The following is a 16,738-nucleotide window of genomic DNA, read 5'->3' on the forward strand; positions in this document are numbered from 1 at the left end:
CAAAACATCTGCCTAAAGCACATCCTTGATCAATGGGCCTTATTCAAACTTTGCTGCTTGGGTTAAATCTTGGAAGGCTTCTCTAAATTTACTTCAGGGTAAGTACCTCTTCAAATAGGTCCTCTCACCCATAATCCATCATTCTGCTGCTCTGTACGGGGAGAGTTGGCACCAAGGAATACTTGCCAATTAAACAACATGTCGGGCTGGAGGAACGGATCTGCTTTACTCTGCAGTTGCTGCCACATCCCACATCGCTGACGCCTTCCAGAGTGCCTGACTTGCCACCCAAGAGGCAAGAATCCTCTTAGCAGCCGCTCCCATCACCAGCTTTTCCCCAAACCCAGGGCCAGCCCCCTCCCAATTTCTGGGAAACGCACAGCACCGTTAACCACCCACGACGCTTGCCTCCATGGTCGCAGGTCGCATTCTTTCTAGGCATTCACTGGAAGATGATGGTGTCAAGAAACAGGGCATAACATTTCAAATCACAAGCATTTTTTGAGAAAAAAAATTTTAGCAATTAGTCAAAATATGAAGATTTAACAACTACTCTCATTTCAGGTCAACGATGCTTTAAATATTTACTAATATTAACTTTACAGTCATAGAATAATTACTTTGTCAGATTTGCTTTTTTGATAAAATATGGTTGAAAAGTCCTGTTTTCATAGTTGAGTGGGATAAAACTGGAATGTACTTTTTTATAGGTCTTGAAGCAGATACTACCACATACTCTACTCATTATAATAAATCATGGTAATGTACAAATAGCATTATAACTGCTGTGATCACATGAAATCCTGTTAAAAACAAGTACTGTCACAGTTTCTGTCCCTTACCAGCATGCAGGTAAGCGAGGTCTGGGTTTTCAATGTCAGGATGCTGTTCCTTCAAATGGTTCCGGAACTCCACAGGGACGTTGGTCCCGTAGTCACACTTGGGACAGTTGTACATCTTGACTCCTTCGTGTTTGCCAGTATGCAGAATGTGTTTGCGGATATTTTCAGCACAGTTTGACCTACCAAGTAAGACAGAAAAGTAAATCTAATTAAGGTCAAACCAATAACCTTATATTACACATAGTGACATTAGATAAGAACGTCTCTATGTGTTTGGTACTATTTTAAGTGCTGTACTCACATAATAATTAGCTTATATAATACGTCAGCTATGAGGCTGGTAGTTTTTATAACCCTGATATGAATTTTTCCGTTGGTCTTTTAGCTTCATTTCTATGAAGAACCAGAAATACCAAATCCCAAGCACTATTATTTTAATCTCAAATTATTCTGGTACCACTCGAGGGCAGTGAAGGTGTCAGCTGACCCTGAGAACACACCTATCACCAGTGAGGAGTGGCACAAAAATGTAAGCGCTGTTGCCTCCACTGAATTTAGAGCATTTGGGGAACAAAGACACTGGCTTTTAAGTTCTGTCAAGCAAGGTGCTTCTAAGTGGGCTCTAAAATAATTTGAAGATGGAGTTGTAGCTAGAAACAGCTCTCAGGCTCAACTCCAATATCTGGGCAACACGTGAATCCCATGCAGCTTTCTGTGATGATACAGGCTCTTAAGAGTGATGACATGGAAAATACAATGGAGGGCCCCCGTATATTCCATGCCACAGTGCCACTGAAATCAGGGGTGGGCTCCTCTCCCAGTGTTTTCCGGCAGAATTAGAAATACAAGGCCTGAAATAATCAGCCAACTGGGAAGGGGGTGCTGGTTTTTGAGGCAAACTGTTCTGCTTGCTCTGTCATCCCTGTCAGTTCCTTTGCCACAGAGACTGCACGTCTAGACTCTTTCGGAATACACACGCAGAGCTGTTTTCCTTTTGTCTTTGTCATTTTTAGAACAGTAATAAAAAGAGCCCTATACAATTTCAAGCAGGTGTTGAGGAGTTATCTAGAAAGAAACAAAAAAATCACGCTGGCCTCAGATTTCCTACAGACCAAAATTAAATGCCAGAAGAAAATAGAGCAATATGTTTATCACCATTTCCCAAAAGTATTGCTGAAGAACAAAATCCCGCAAGATGTTCTTAGAAGAAAGATTTCCATGACCAAATAAGATCAGGAAATGGTAGTTAGCCAACACATCTCACAGTGCACTTCAGAATGGTAGGCTCTAAGAAGAAACTTTATGTAGGTCTACATTGCCTGAACACTTCTAATTCGAATTGCTTTTGTGTATAATATTCAATTATACCATGTTTATTTTTCAGGGAATATACCTTGGGAAATAATGGTCAAGGAAGTGAAAATGATTGTTATCTCTCACAAACAAACGCAGTCAATGACGCTAGAAATTCAAAGACTCAGTAAAGATGGTAGCTATCCACTCCTGACAAGAGGAGTGTGGGAAGTATCGTCCAAGTGAGGCAGAATTAATGTAAATGGCACTAGGAACGGTATTTCCAAGACAGAGGGTACAGGGATGTCCTTTCCTACAGTCTCCGGACAAAGCTAAAATGCAAACGTGTTCCTCATGAGTGGGGATCTCATATTCTGGGAGCAGTCTCGTACCTGCATCCAGATTGTCCTTTGGAAAAGTTTCTGTTACTTCCCTCCCATCTCCAGGCAGGGCTTGTCTCAAATGTACATGAACCACTAAATCTGCTCAGTATAATTAAATTGAACAAATCAAATCCCTCTATACCTAGGAAGAAGACTAGAAAGAAATACATCCAAATATTAACGCAGCTATACTGCAACGCCCACTTGCTCTTATTTTTCAAATATAAAGTTTTATATGTTAAATATATATTTTTTAAAAATTAAAATAATAATAACACCTTTTTCAAAAATAAAAAAAGGACTAGAATAACAGATATTTTCCCAGCTATTTTCGACTTGCTTTAGGCAAAGTCTCTGTCAATCTGGGTGTTAAATTTCCCTGAGATCTTAGACTAAATACATGCGAGACAGTGAATGTGTGCACACAAGCTTCTTTCTTTCATGAGTCACTACTGAATTGTAACACCTGCTTTATATATAAATTCCCTATTGTGAACTAACAATTACTGTAAGGGGAAAAAAAAAAGATAAGTACCTAACGCATGCCAGGTACCTCCACTGACTTGGCGACTTTGAAGGCAAGCATGACCCTCTTGAGGTCAAGACTGCTACACAATCCACAGAGAAGAAGGTAAACATCACAATGATAAGCTGGCTACACAGGCTGTACGGCTGGTGCATGGTTAAGGCAGAATCCTAACCTAGGTTTTCTGTTTTCGAGGCCAGAATGTTGGTATGTTTTCAAGTACACCACAGCCAGCTTTCCCTTTAAAATTCACATATCAGAGACATTAGCACACTCTAAGCAAAGGGTAGGACTGTAGAGTCTCTTAAATGTATAATTATCCTTAGAGTAACAGCTCTGGATCATGTCAGAAATAACACAGGAAAATGTCTGAAGGTGACTGACACAAATGTCCACTTTTAGGACACTTAAAAGGAAAAGAAACAATTTTTTTTTAGTTCTTCAAGCTGGGTAAACTGCTCCAAATTACCCCTTAATTCTGCAGATCTCCAACATGTTTTCTACAGCATTATAGACACCTCCTAAATTCACCATTGTTTATTGACACTGGGGAGAGAAAACAAAAAGCTACTACTGTACTTAATTAGTACTGTTTATCAGGAATGTAGATTCTTTGGTACCGCCACTATTATTTCCTTATGTAAAATGTTAGGCATGAAACATCATCACAGACAATCACCAATCATATGAAGAAATTAAAATTGCCAAAATAAATACATTTCAATGTATGATGCATATTTACATGGAGAACAATATCAGCAATGAATCCTAACATTCAGGGAAGGAAGAAAGAGATAACTTTGAAAACAGATTATTTTGTTTTCAAGAAGGCTGTATCTAGGACAAAAATAAGCCAGTATCTCTCAGTAACTAAACAGCATGTAGGATCTAACAACTGGGGACTATTACTGAAATAGGTAAGACGTATATGGGGACTGAGGGAGGGGGGAGAATTTAAAAAGGTGGGAAGCTTCTTTTATTTGAAAATATAAAATAAATCAAGAAAGATGTGGTGTAGAACTTGAGATTTTAAAAGGCATTAAGGACCATTCCACATGTATATTCTTACACAGATATGTGCATATGCTTGTATACAGGATGTATATATACACACTGTGTTTTTATGTTCTATTATATAATACATATGTGTGTATGTGTATTTGTAATTGTATGTTTTAAACATATACATACCATGAGCATAAACACGTGCAGACAAGAAGGAACTGGGATGCGTTTGGGGAAATGAGAGTGAGTGTTAATGTGTATGGAGTCTCTTTGGGTAATAAAAATCTAAGATTGCTTGTAGTAATGGTTTCACAATTCTGGTAACATATTAAAAACCAAGAAAGGCTGCAATTTCAATGGGTCACTTGTCAAATATATGATCTATCTCTCCACTAAAACAAAAACGAACACAAAAGAACTCTCGTGCCGCTGTCACCCTTCTTCCTGCCACTGGAACCTTACGGGCCACATGTTCAGGTGGTAAAGTTATCAAGAAGAAGAGGTTCTCAGCCTCCATGGGCCTTTACCTCAGTGAGCAATACATTTTTAAGTCACTCAAATTTCAGAGTTTTGCCTGATGTGCAGCTACTGCAATTATCACGTGCTGCTAATCTCCTTCCTCAAACCAATGCTGCATAGAACCTCACCATACCAGCACACACATGCATTCACACACACACACACACACCCCGATTCGAACCCTCTTTACTAATCACCGCACGGCAGATACCTTGGGTGAAGAAGTAGTAAACTAGGCCCATTCCTGAGCTAGTGTGACTCCTCCTGGCCTCGCCCTGCTCCTCTGGAAATATCCCTAGACCTCATTTTATCTCTGATTTTCCCTCTTCTGCCACCTGGGACCTCCTGTCACAAGCCAAGAAGCTTACTCCTGTCACCATCTGTATGCATCTTGGTGTTTCCCTATGGGCGAGTTAAGAAATTTTTCTTTTAAGAAAATTTATGAGAAGTCAAATTTCTCAGAAAAATGCAAAGGGTTACATGTATACTCTAACAAGAAGAATGCTAGGGAGAACTCATGTCACAGTGTTTCCATCTGAAATGAACTAGGAAGAGAGATACTGGTGCACATCTCTGAATGAAGGAGAAAGTGAAACAGGCAATGACTGGGCAGTTTCCCTGGGATTCACTAAGAACTGTGACCTTCAATCCAGTTTCCTAACCAACACTAGATCAGTCCTATCCCCACCTTCTTCCTCTTATTCCTGGCAGCAGACGACCATGGTGCAGAGGAAACACCCCTGGGTGTCAAGTCAGGCAGCCGGGTCCATTCCCCACATGAGAATTTCAGCACCTGCAGAATGGCTCTGTGATCTCAGGAAAGTACCTCAACTCTGAGATCTCTTTTCCTTAACTCAAAAATGAGGTTAGTACAGCAAACTACCAAAGGACTGAACGCAATCTATGCATTATCTTTTTCTTTAGAGAAGGTAAGTGCATATACACACAAAATCTCCACCTGGGAATTCAGAGAGTTGGTAAAAGCTATTCCTGGGCTCCAGGTTGTGGCTCCCAGTTCCAAAGGTGGGTGGGAAGTGATGGAGGGGAAAGGTAGGAACACAAACTGCACGGCTCCGGCACGCAGCGCAAAGTCGGCGTCAACAGAAAGAAAAACTACCGAATCCGCAACTCTCCGCAAAATGCTAAGCTCTGCCTTGTCCTTTCCCAACTCCGCTCTACTGCCACAGCTCCACGCGACAGAACGTGCCGGCAGGCTCTCTGCTGGGGAAGAACCTCGCCTGGAAGAACCTCACAGGCGAAAGACGCTCCTCACACTGAGAAGGGAGCCTGCTGGAGGAGAAGTGAGATTCTCCAGAGCCAAGCCTCGCAGGCCTCACCGGGATTCCCGCGGGACTCAGCGGAATAGAAACAGCACGCATTGCTTTCGTGGAAAAGGCATTCTAAGAGTGCATTTCAAATTAAATTTTGGAATATAACATGTTGAAAGTCTTGAGCAGCTTTGATGTACAGAATTTAAAGCACGGGGTGACTGATTAGCAAAAGGGCCCAAGATGGGATCTATGCATTTAGGGCTTCTTAAAAAACACATAATAACGGAAATTTCTTATTCTGTTCAAAGGTAATGTATGTTAAAATAATAAGTAGAACACCACAAGTACTTCTAGAACTCCACAAAATCATTAGTCAGTACTACACACGAACTTCTGGCCTATGGACACAAAAAGCCTGATGATGTTATCGAACCTAAGGGGAAAGGAGCTTTAAAATATTTGATGTTTATTTTGGTTATTAGAATTATACCACTGAAGTTGTTAAACACCAGAGCATCCAACAATGGATGCGACAGAGTCTCCCTCCAGCACTGTCTCCACTGTCCAATGAGTCGCAGATGACCAGCTACGTACAATCCCTAACTTCTTCTCAATCTTTCGGGAGAAGTAAACACTACTTTTTCAAGCTACAGATATGTCTTGTATTCTTTTCTCAACACTCCCCTTGGCTAAATACAGGGGCACCACACAAACTGGCATCTCGCTTTTCCGTGGAACAGAGCATGGGGCCTCACCGTATCGAACACCGAAGGGCACACTTATCTCCCCTACATGCCTCTACTCCCACCCTTACCTTCTTTTCTCCTTTTTGACAGCTTCCTAGTATTTCAGTGCGGACACAGCCTATTCTAGCTAACTGATTCTCTACTGATGGGCATTTAGGATGATTCCAACCATTTGCTAGTATACATTTGCTAGTATAAACAAAGGTTCCAGCGAACGATCTTATAGAATGGTTTCCATTTCTCCGGGTGCCATGACAATCACATGATGACCACTGGAATTGCTTCAAATGTCAACGGGCAGGAATTCTGACAAATGCTGCCACACTGCCCTTCAGAGGAAATGCAGCAATTTACAATTCCACTAACAATGTTTGAGAGCCTGTTTCTGTGCCTGCTTGTCAAGGTAGGGGGCTACCAAATTTTAGAATTTTTGCCAGTGTGGTAGGTAAACAATAGTATCTTATTGGAGTTTTAATTTTTAAGTTGTAACTTGCATTTCTCTTGTAATCAATGAGGTTAAGTATCTTTTCAAATATTGAAAAGCAATGTATGTTTTCTTTTTTATGTACTGTTCATTCATATTTTTGCTCTTTTTTTCTACATGCGTGTTGGTCATTCTCTTATAAATTAAGGTGATTGGCTCTTTGGGACAGAAGTTGCAGACTTTTTTCTTCAGTTTCTTTTTTTCTCTTTTGACTTTGCTTACAGCGGGTTGTGAAAGCAAGTGTTGATAATTTTGCTCTTTTGTTCTACGGCTTCCTGACTTGCAGGCTATAAAACAACTGTTCCAAATTTGGTTCTAGTACTTGCGGAGTTGCGTTATATCACATTCAATACTAGATTTGATTCAAAATCAACCTACAGTGAGTTAAATGTGGATCCAGACTGCTACTCAGTTCTCTCAATAACATTTGTTAAAGTCAGATTTTCCCCACTGACTTGAAATGCCACCTTTGTCAGTATTTTAATTATGTAAGGCGAATTCTGGACTTTCTATTCTTGTCTATACTTGTCTGTGTATTCACCTGCCAATTCACCACAATGAACCAGGTAGCAAGACGTTTCTGCCAGGTAGACCTCATCATTCTGCATGGCTCTTTTCCTCCCAGATCACAGCTCACCATCCAAAACTAACACAGAGTCACTCACGGGACAGTGGTTGTCAGCCGGTATGGCAAAAATCTAGAGTTAACTACAGTACTAGAGAGAACCGGGCCAATAATAAATTAATACCACTATGACATACCCAGGTAATTTCTATGTATTATTAATATGTGTTAGTAGTATTAGCTAACTGATAAACCAAACAGCAGAGAGCTTGGCACAAATGTTACAGGATAAGTAACCAGGAGAGGGCCCAGCACACAGAGATTCTAAATAAATATTAATTCCCATTTTCCCCAGGAAAATCCATGTATCAGCTTCATTACCCCAGTTTGTTTTTTTTGTAAGATTAGTGGCTGTCTTGAAATACTGGCAACAATCAGGTCTGCTATGACATCAGGCATGGGAAAGACTCTAGACAACAGAAAGCTCCTACACCCACTGCCCGAACAGCGTTCTCATTCCCGCAACCCACTTTCCATTTCGTTTATCTCCCCACTTCACTACTCTACATCTTCCATGCTGCTCCAAAATGAAAGAATTCCTATTTCCTAGGTGATTTTGGGGGAACTGCTTGATGGCATGGAGTGATCGCTCACTATTTTACAATGCATATTTTTTTGTGTGCCATAGCTGGCTTCAGAAATGACTTAGTAAATCTTACAAGGATTCACTGAAAATAATAGTAGTAGTTTAGCTGAAGGTGGGGCTAAAAGAACTGAAAATTGAATTGAGTAGGGTGGCCAATGGTTTCTTTTGTGGATCTGAGCACTCAAACTCCCTTATGTAATATACAAAAAACACGTCTTTTAAAAAAACACCACCACGAAACAGCTGAATTACGAGACATGTATAAAAATCAATTAAAAAAATAAAGGAGAGTTTGCTAAACAGAGACACATACCATATATCTGTATGGGTTGGCTTAATGTTAAATATATCAACTGCTGCTAAGGAATCTACACAGTTAACACAATTACGATTCTAACAAGATTTTTTTGAGAACTGTTTGAGAGTGATGGTTAAATGGCTCTATAAAATAAGTAGGCAATATTTTAGCATTAGTACAGTAAGAGCTGTTAACAGTCATCTATATAGAGGGAATGGGCTGTATCACAGAATGTGATATAGCAGTAACTTTTCTACATGTACTTATCTTTACACATGCATACATACAGAAACACACATATAACATGACGTACTGGCAGAGAAAGATGTCTGCTGCAGATTGAGAAAAGCTACATGTAAAACAATATGTACTAAAAGTAATTAGAGGTGTGTGTACATATACACATTCACAATACACACCATAGAAAGTCAATTATATATAGATGTGTGTGTAAAGTAACTACACATACATATAACGCACACATATTACAATTCTACAAAGGAGTATGGACAGCACCAGGTCTATGAGGATCACACTAGTTAACAGGGACTCTGCCAGGGGGACCAGAGTTGGTAAAGGGATAAAGGGAGGGAGTCAGAACACTTGCAGTGTTGTGGCTGTGTCACAGGAAAGCTCACCCATCCATTAATTTTAATTTAAAAGTAGGGAAAAAAGACTAAACAGACAGCCAAAGACAAGAAAATCAAATGCAAGTGAAGCACTGCATTTTTGAAAATTATTATACTTAATGAAACTCTAATCATTAAAGTGGGAAATTGAGGGTGGTATTTAGAGTGAAAGTGGCAATTACTTTCGCGGGTTAAAATATGGTTTAGGTAATGCAAGGCACTACCTAGTGGGTTAAATTCTTCTGTGATAAAGAGGCTTCACAATAAATTCTGGATAGATAACACATAACTGCTTTAAAAAGAATTATGAAACTAAAAAAAGACTTAAGTGAATGTAAGTCATATATACTTAAACAGAGTATGAACCTAAAAAATATGACTTTGAATATAAAATTAACCTTAATATTTTTAAAAGGGTGAAAAAATGGCAGTGGGGAGGGGAGCTAGAGGGAGAGTCCACCTGAATCTATAAAAGATAAGCAAAAAACCACATATATAGGATATATGTTTTGTTGATTTCAATATATAGATATTTAAGTTAACCTATTATTTTAAAATAATATATTACTTTGGAACAACTGTTTTTACAACTCATGTTTACAAACTATTCAAACTCTTCATATGCATAAGTGTCTATCATCACTAGAGTCATTTCTGTGCTCTTCTAACTGTTTTCTAGAGCACAATATTGTCAGTCCCTCCTTCAGTATGAGCTACAGCATATTCTGACTCCAAAAATGATGTTGTCACTAGAGATTCTATCTCCAGCTACATGTGCCCAATCACATAACATTATGGCAGTTGTTTCCATTTGTCCTCCAAGAGTATATCATGAAATCCACAGTATAACCAATTACTCTACTGCTTTTTACTCCAATTTTTCTAGTTTATTTACAACAAGAGAAATATATAAATTCCTCTTCTGGAAATACTTTTTTAGAAAGGAAAAACTCTGCCTTTTATTCAAACATACACTACTAAGTAAAATAAAAGCTGAAATCATAAAGTCAAATATAGATAGACTTGACTACACAAATACTATAAAATACTGCAAGTCAAAAGATCATAAATACAACAAAAATGAACAGAAAATACATGAAATTTGTATAAAGGTTTATAAAAATCCCTTCTCCAAAAAATATTATTTCTGAAGATGCTAACAGATGTTAAGAAAAACCGTAAGTACAAGTGTGAGGAGATCCGTGTTCAGGAAAGTAGGGGCAATACAGCAGACTGCATTTTCCTTTTAGAAACTCACAATGTGTACTTAAGCAGAAAATGAAAATTACAAAAAAAAAAAAAACCCACAATCTAAATTAAAATAAAAATTTTGAAAGTTCTATTTAAAGAAATATGCTTAGTTTTCCTTAACATTTTGCTTCCCAAATTTTTTGACTACAGAACATTTTCTTTTTTGGTTGCTCTATGGTAGTACAACATGTACCTCGGAATGCCATCATAAGGATTAAGGTAAATAAGATTAAATATGTTCAGATAATACTGTAGGTACTTGTTCTTTTTTCTTCCTACGACTAGTTTTTATATTAATCACAAACGAGTTCAACTATGTGAGTCATTATCAGCGCTTTTCCTATTATACGTGAAAAGCAACTTCAATTCATCTGACTAAAAATAGATTCCCAAACAGTTACAGTGTATGTATGAGCACGTGTGAGGTGTACCACACGTGCAAAGTTCATTAGGCAGGTATGCAATTTATTTTTTTTTGGCCTGTTTATAGTATACTTTTAAAACTCATATCCACAAAAAGAATTACTCTATAAAATATTATACATGTTTATATAAAAGTTCAGTTGAAAGGATGTTTCTACTATATCTTTGTAATATGATTCCAAAATGAATATAGAATAATCCAAAGAAAATCTTTATGTAAATTAAACTCAAGAAGTTAATTACATTTATTTACCAGCATTATTTATGATTTATAAATTTTCCGGGCAAAAATAAATCCTAAAAAAAAGACAAAAAATGTTCACAGTAGAGGGGAATATAAGCCTCCATGTATGTTGCTTTAAAGCTCACTGTAGGTTGGAAGAATGTGCTCCAATATATAAACTCGGAGTTTGTTTCACAATTTATGTAAGACAGCCTAAGATATATACTCCTTTATAACTTATGTTCTCACTAAAGGACCCATAAGGAAAGAGTCTGATAATTTTAGATTACTGAACATTTGTGCTGTTTAAATTTAAAATTGGTTAAAAGCTACAAGAATAAAGAACCTCAAATTCCTCTGCCTAAAAGGGAACATGTTATCAACGATGTTTAGCAAATAGATGCATGTCATTTGGAGTGCTGAACCACATGCATCACCAGAACAGAACAGACAGCACAAAGATCCATGTATACAAGAAATACAGATGTCATTTCAGATCAATTAGGAAATGATGGGCTATATAATAAATGGTGTCCATTCAACTGCTTATTTTACAGGAAAATATAAGTTACTTATTGTCCCATACCATACAAAAATAAATACCATTTGGATTAAAAAATTTTAACATAAGGAAACCAAATTATAAAAATCATAGAAAAAATATTTTTATAATTTTAGTTAGAAAGAGCTCCTATAAAGAAAAATCAAAGTCCAAATGCTACCAAAATGTGTAGGAAAATATGCCTCATGAAAGTTAATACTGCTATATAGTATAATGCATCATAAATAAAGTTAAAAGGCAGGGCAAAGAAAAGGAGTAAAACTACGCAACATATATAAAAACTGATGATTAATAAGGATTCCAAAATGGGTTCCATTGATTAATTTTTTATAAGATTAAAATCTCACAAACTAAAAAATATGAATAAGCAAGTCATAATTGGAGGAATACAATAGTTATGTAATCATTACACAGTGATCAATGTCTCTAAAAACCAAGGAAATGCAAGTTAAAACTTAAGGTGACAGATCGGCAAAATTTACTAAGTTTGATCATATTAAATAATGGTAAGGGAAAATGATATACCTCTGGTAATGGTGTAAGTTAGCAAAAGCTTTTGAAAAACATTTGATAGTATCCTTCAAGTTTAAAATATACACACGCCCTTGAAAGTTCAGAAGCTCAATTAGGAGATGATCCACATGTCATTAAATCTATTTTAGAACAGCTAAACACTAGGCAAAATTTGAAAACTGAATGTCCATGAATAGAGAAATGGGTTGTAAATGTACAGTGCATCCATACTAGGGAATTCTATACCATTGAGAGCTAGTGGGTAGCTTCTCCTACAGAGCTCCATGGAAATCAACCACATCCTGGCTGAATGGTGGGAGAGCATGGCCTGATCAGGGGAAAGAGAAGCCATTTCCCCAACCATGTATGGTTACTGATGTGAGAACAAGGTGAGAGATCTGGTAGGCCAGGTCACAGGACTGTTCAACCTCACCTGTAAACACACCCTCAGAGGCATGGAGGAGCTGGATCTTCTCCAGTTGTGAAGCTTAGAAGTCCCACAGCCTAAGAGCCAGACACTTCCCCAGAATCTGATGTCCGGCACCACAAAATTCTTGCATGTTGCTCCAGAATGCAGCAGGTTATTGGGATAAACTGAGGAGAGGAGCAACAGTTGTTGCACTGCCTCTGTGAGTTTCTCTCAGTAAACCCTGCGGAAGAAAGCCTGGTGTGTGTAATATCTGGGCATTCACCCTTACTTCTTGTACAAAAGCCATTAAATAGAATAAGGTAGCTCTTATGAACATGGAAAGACTAACAGGATACATTATTAAGTTAAAAAGAAATCAAGTCCCAGATACATGTAGACATGGATCCTTTCAGGTTTTTGAAAATATATACATATGGTATGTGTGTGCATATACACATATATGTATACAGAAAATGTATATATACACAAAGTATGTGTGCACACATATACATATACACATACAATGTGTGTGCACACACACATACACCTATGGCACATATAAAACATATATGTATACACATACAGTATATGTGCACATATATGCATACACACAATATATTCACATATACAGTGTGCATGCACATATAGACATACAAGCACATATAAAATATATACATATACACATGGAGTATGTGTGCACATATATACCCACATATATATGAAATACATGCACATACGTGTACAGATAAAATGTATACATGGAAAATACATATATTTATACATATAGAGATACAAATGTATTAAATGTGTATTCAAAGGAAGCCTAGTAAACAACTGATGACAATTATTTTTATTGAAGGATTTCCAAGTCCAAGGAAACCTTTGTTTTGCTTAGTGCACTTGGATCATTTTGGCTATTCATTAAAATATCTTTTGAGTGTTATACATACAAAGCAAATATGACCAAACGTCTATTTGAAAAACACCCGGATTGTACAGCATTTCCAGTAATGTAAACCTGACAAACCACAGCACAGCGGCACAGCTGACAGTTGTGGCAGAGGTGGATGCGCTTACGTGCCGGGATCCTCGTGTTTACACAGGGAGGAGTCAATCTGATGAATTTAGCAAAAGGTTTAAATGAGGAAACTCAAGCTGTAATCTCTAGGAAACCAGAAGGAATACTATAATCAAAACAGGGAAGAGAGGAGAGGGTGTGGTGGGGAATGGAGCTAACTTCTTTATCCTTTACAAACACCAGATGCAGCCTATACACTCAGGAGCTGTCTTCAGGACATCTGCAGGACAAAAAGACAGGCATGCCTAGTACTGCAGGAAAATGGGAAGAGAGAAGTGCCGGGAATGCAGGTATGGTGGCAAGACTCTGACTCCAAATAGTAATAATAATGTACAAAACCTGTAAATGTTAAGAGAGTTTAAGTAAACCAGATATTTAAAAATAATGGCACCACATTACACTATTACACTACATACAGAATTCCCAAAGTCTCTTTTTTTATTCTGAGAAAAAGAGTTTATAGCAATCTGAGGTAATCACAAAATACAATCCTTTGGACATTTTCAGCAACAGGAAATTTTACTTGGAGAGTTTCTGGATCACCTTGCTCCAAATCTTATGAATTTTATTTTCCTTTATTATAACTGATGGCTATTCATTGAATGGGACAATTTCCATTAGATTATTTACTCATTACTTCTTGCTTTTCAGAAATCTCAATTTTCTGAAACTAGTTCTTAGGACAAATTGATGCACATTGAATTTTTTCTCTCCATTTCTCAGTTATATTTCTGCTCATGTTTATTATGTGATATAAAGTGATTCTAAAACAGCGCAGTGCCCCATAAGAGAAAGAAACTTGTAAGTTAGCACAGAAGTGGATGAACACTGATGCATTCTTGGTCTCATCCACCACCCTTGAGAGGATAAACTCCCCTGCTTCCAAGTCACGCGGCTGTCCAGGTGTCCACATGCGCTCTCTGCACCAGCAGCCAACAGGCTCTCGCGTGCCTCAGAGAGGTTCCCGAACGGCAGTCGCTGCACTGGCCTGTCTGTGACCCACAGGAAACCTGTGCACATCCAGCTGCTGTTCTAAACATCTGGGAGCAAGGTCAGCCTTTCAGACCCAATCGTAGGCACTTCAGAAGACAAATAATTTAAGCCTGATTACTGCTTCGGTTTAGATGGAAAGTATATAGGTTACAAAAGAAGTCTACCTTCCTATGTATTGACTTTTTACTTTCAAAATGAATTTTTAAAACGTATTTAGTAGATACTACATAAAAAGAAGCCTAAAAACAAATCACTGTGGTCATGCCCTCAAAGGGGATGCGATTTTACAAGACAAACGAGTTATGTACCTTAAAAGCACTAACAAAAAGCTGTGCTGTGCTGCATAAAAGAAAACGTGAACATTTTGAAAAGGTTGAAAACTCACCGTGTCCACTTAGAGGACTGCTGCATCTGCCCTTCAGTGACTCTTCAACTGCTAAGGGCCTAAAATTGTCTTGCTTTCCACATTATTCCAAATGCTTTTCTAACTTCTACTGATTTCAAATTATGTTAACAGCAAACTTACATATTGATATGCCACTGCTTTGGATATATTTATCTTGTAAGATTTTCACCCAGAGTTACACTTGCTCCTTCTGTTTCAGGACTGAGAATAACTCCCCGCGCTTTGTTCACCTTTCATGTTTCCCACCTTCCCTTCCACTTAAATTACAACTCTATTCTAATCTCCGATCATATTATCTACAACCAATAAGAATCGGCACCGACTTTAACATCTTCCTTTCTACCCTCCACTCCACAAGGAACAATGAAAATCACAAGGAAGAAATGGTAGGAAGTGACACTGAATTTTTTCATTCAGAAACCCAAACGAATTCTTCAGACTTTAGCATTTCCGGAACAGTCCCACTGACTCTGAGTTTGTGCAGTGACTCAAACACGAGGCCGAGCTGTCCTGTCACCCGCAGCACGGGAAGGAGGGCAGGCCTTCCAGCAAGGGCAAGCCCTGGAGAACCTGGATTTCTCCCTGATTCTTTCTCTGGAGCCCCAGAGAGAAAAAACACATTTCGTTAACCGTTTCGTATCATCATACACTGATACATTGCTGGTATAAAGAAGAAGAGAAAGTAACTGTGTGAGGGACACAGAGCAACTGGAAGATTTTCCTCTGATATCCTCACCACGCTAAATGCTCACAGAAGTAACATAAAACTTAGTAAGTTTTCCCAATTATTACATGCCTTACAATGGGAGCAGATGAAGAACGAACACGCTAAAGTCTCTGAGCTAAAAACATGCGGCAGACTTTACTGGTGAAATACAAATAATCCAGCAGGATATTAATAGGGCTTTGGGGAAAGGGCCTTCGTGGCCACAGAAGTCTGACGAATATCAGTACACAAAACTAGAGGTGTGTCCTGACTAAAGGGATTCTCCGAGTCTTTAATGTGCTGATTACTGTGAGTGTGAAGGGGGTGGGTAAGGGACACAATATGGAGAGTATCTCCCAAACATATGTGACTACCAAAACATTTTTTCAAAGTTGATATTCTGAGCAGCAAGCAATATTTTCAATCTATTCAATATTGCTTGATGCTCAGAATCTGAAAATAAAAAGGCAGAATTAGCCTTACATATTGAATCACTTCCTTTCACTAATCTCCTGCCTGGATGGCAGAGCAGAAATTCTTCTCATTTTTATCTTGCCATTCTGAAATAAATATAGACCCCCCAACCCCCGAACTCTTCATTACTACATATTTATTCCCTCATAGGAAAAGTTTTATTCTTTCCATTTCTGTTAACAAGCTAGGTGTAGCAAAGTGAGGTGTTGCAAAACCAGAAAAGGCAGATGGATGAAAACCTTCTGAGGAAAAAAAAATCTATCTTTAAGGAAATACAACAGAAAAATGGAGCCTAACCAACCTCTAAAAATCCAAGCCATCATTTTTTTAGAAACAGTTAGGTAGAATAAAAATGGTAGACAGAAATATATTCCCAAAAAGGACATGAACTCTATACACATACAACTTTGGCTTGAAGTAAGTTGTGTAGAAAAAATATTACTTTACAAATCAAGCAATTTAAGTATTTACATATATATGTGTGCATATATGA

The 16,738-nt window shown here is 38.0% G+C and overlaps 1 protein-coding gene across 7 annotated transcripts in view; it reads right to left on the reverse strand.

Moving 5' to 3' along the window:
* LOC105489328 (zinc finger protein 407) overlaps window positions 1-16,738 on the reverse strand; it is a 508,962-nt gene that overhangs the window by 196,180 nt on the left and 296,044 nt on the right. For 6 of the 7 annotated variants that reach the window (XM_071085176.1, XM_011754065.3, XM_011754066.3 and 3 more), the window contains one exon: window positions 843-1,021. In XM_071085176.1, coding sequence (XP_070941277.1) covers window positions 843-1,021 — 179 coding nt within the window. Of the gene's footprint in view, window positions 1-842; window positions 1,022-16,738 lie in introns of those variants that run through there. The other variant, XM_011754069.3, reaches the window with a different exon arrangement.

The sequence above is a fragment of the Macaca nemestrina genome, chromosome 19 (assembly GCF_043159975.1).
Source record: "Macaca nemestrina isolate mMacNem1 chromosome 19, mMacNem.hap1, whole genome shotgun sequence".
Lineage (NCBI taxonomy): Eukaryota > Metazoa > Chordata > Mammalia > Primates > Cercopithecidae > Macaca > Macaca nemestrina.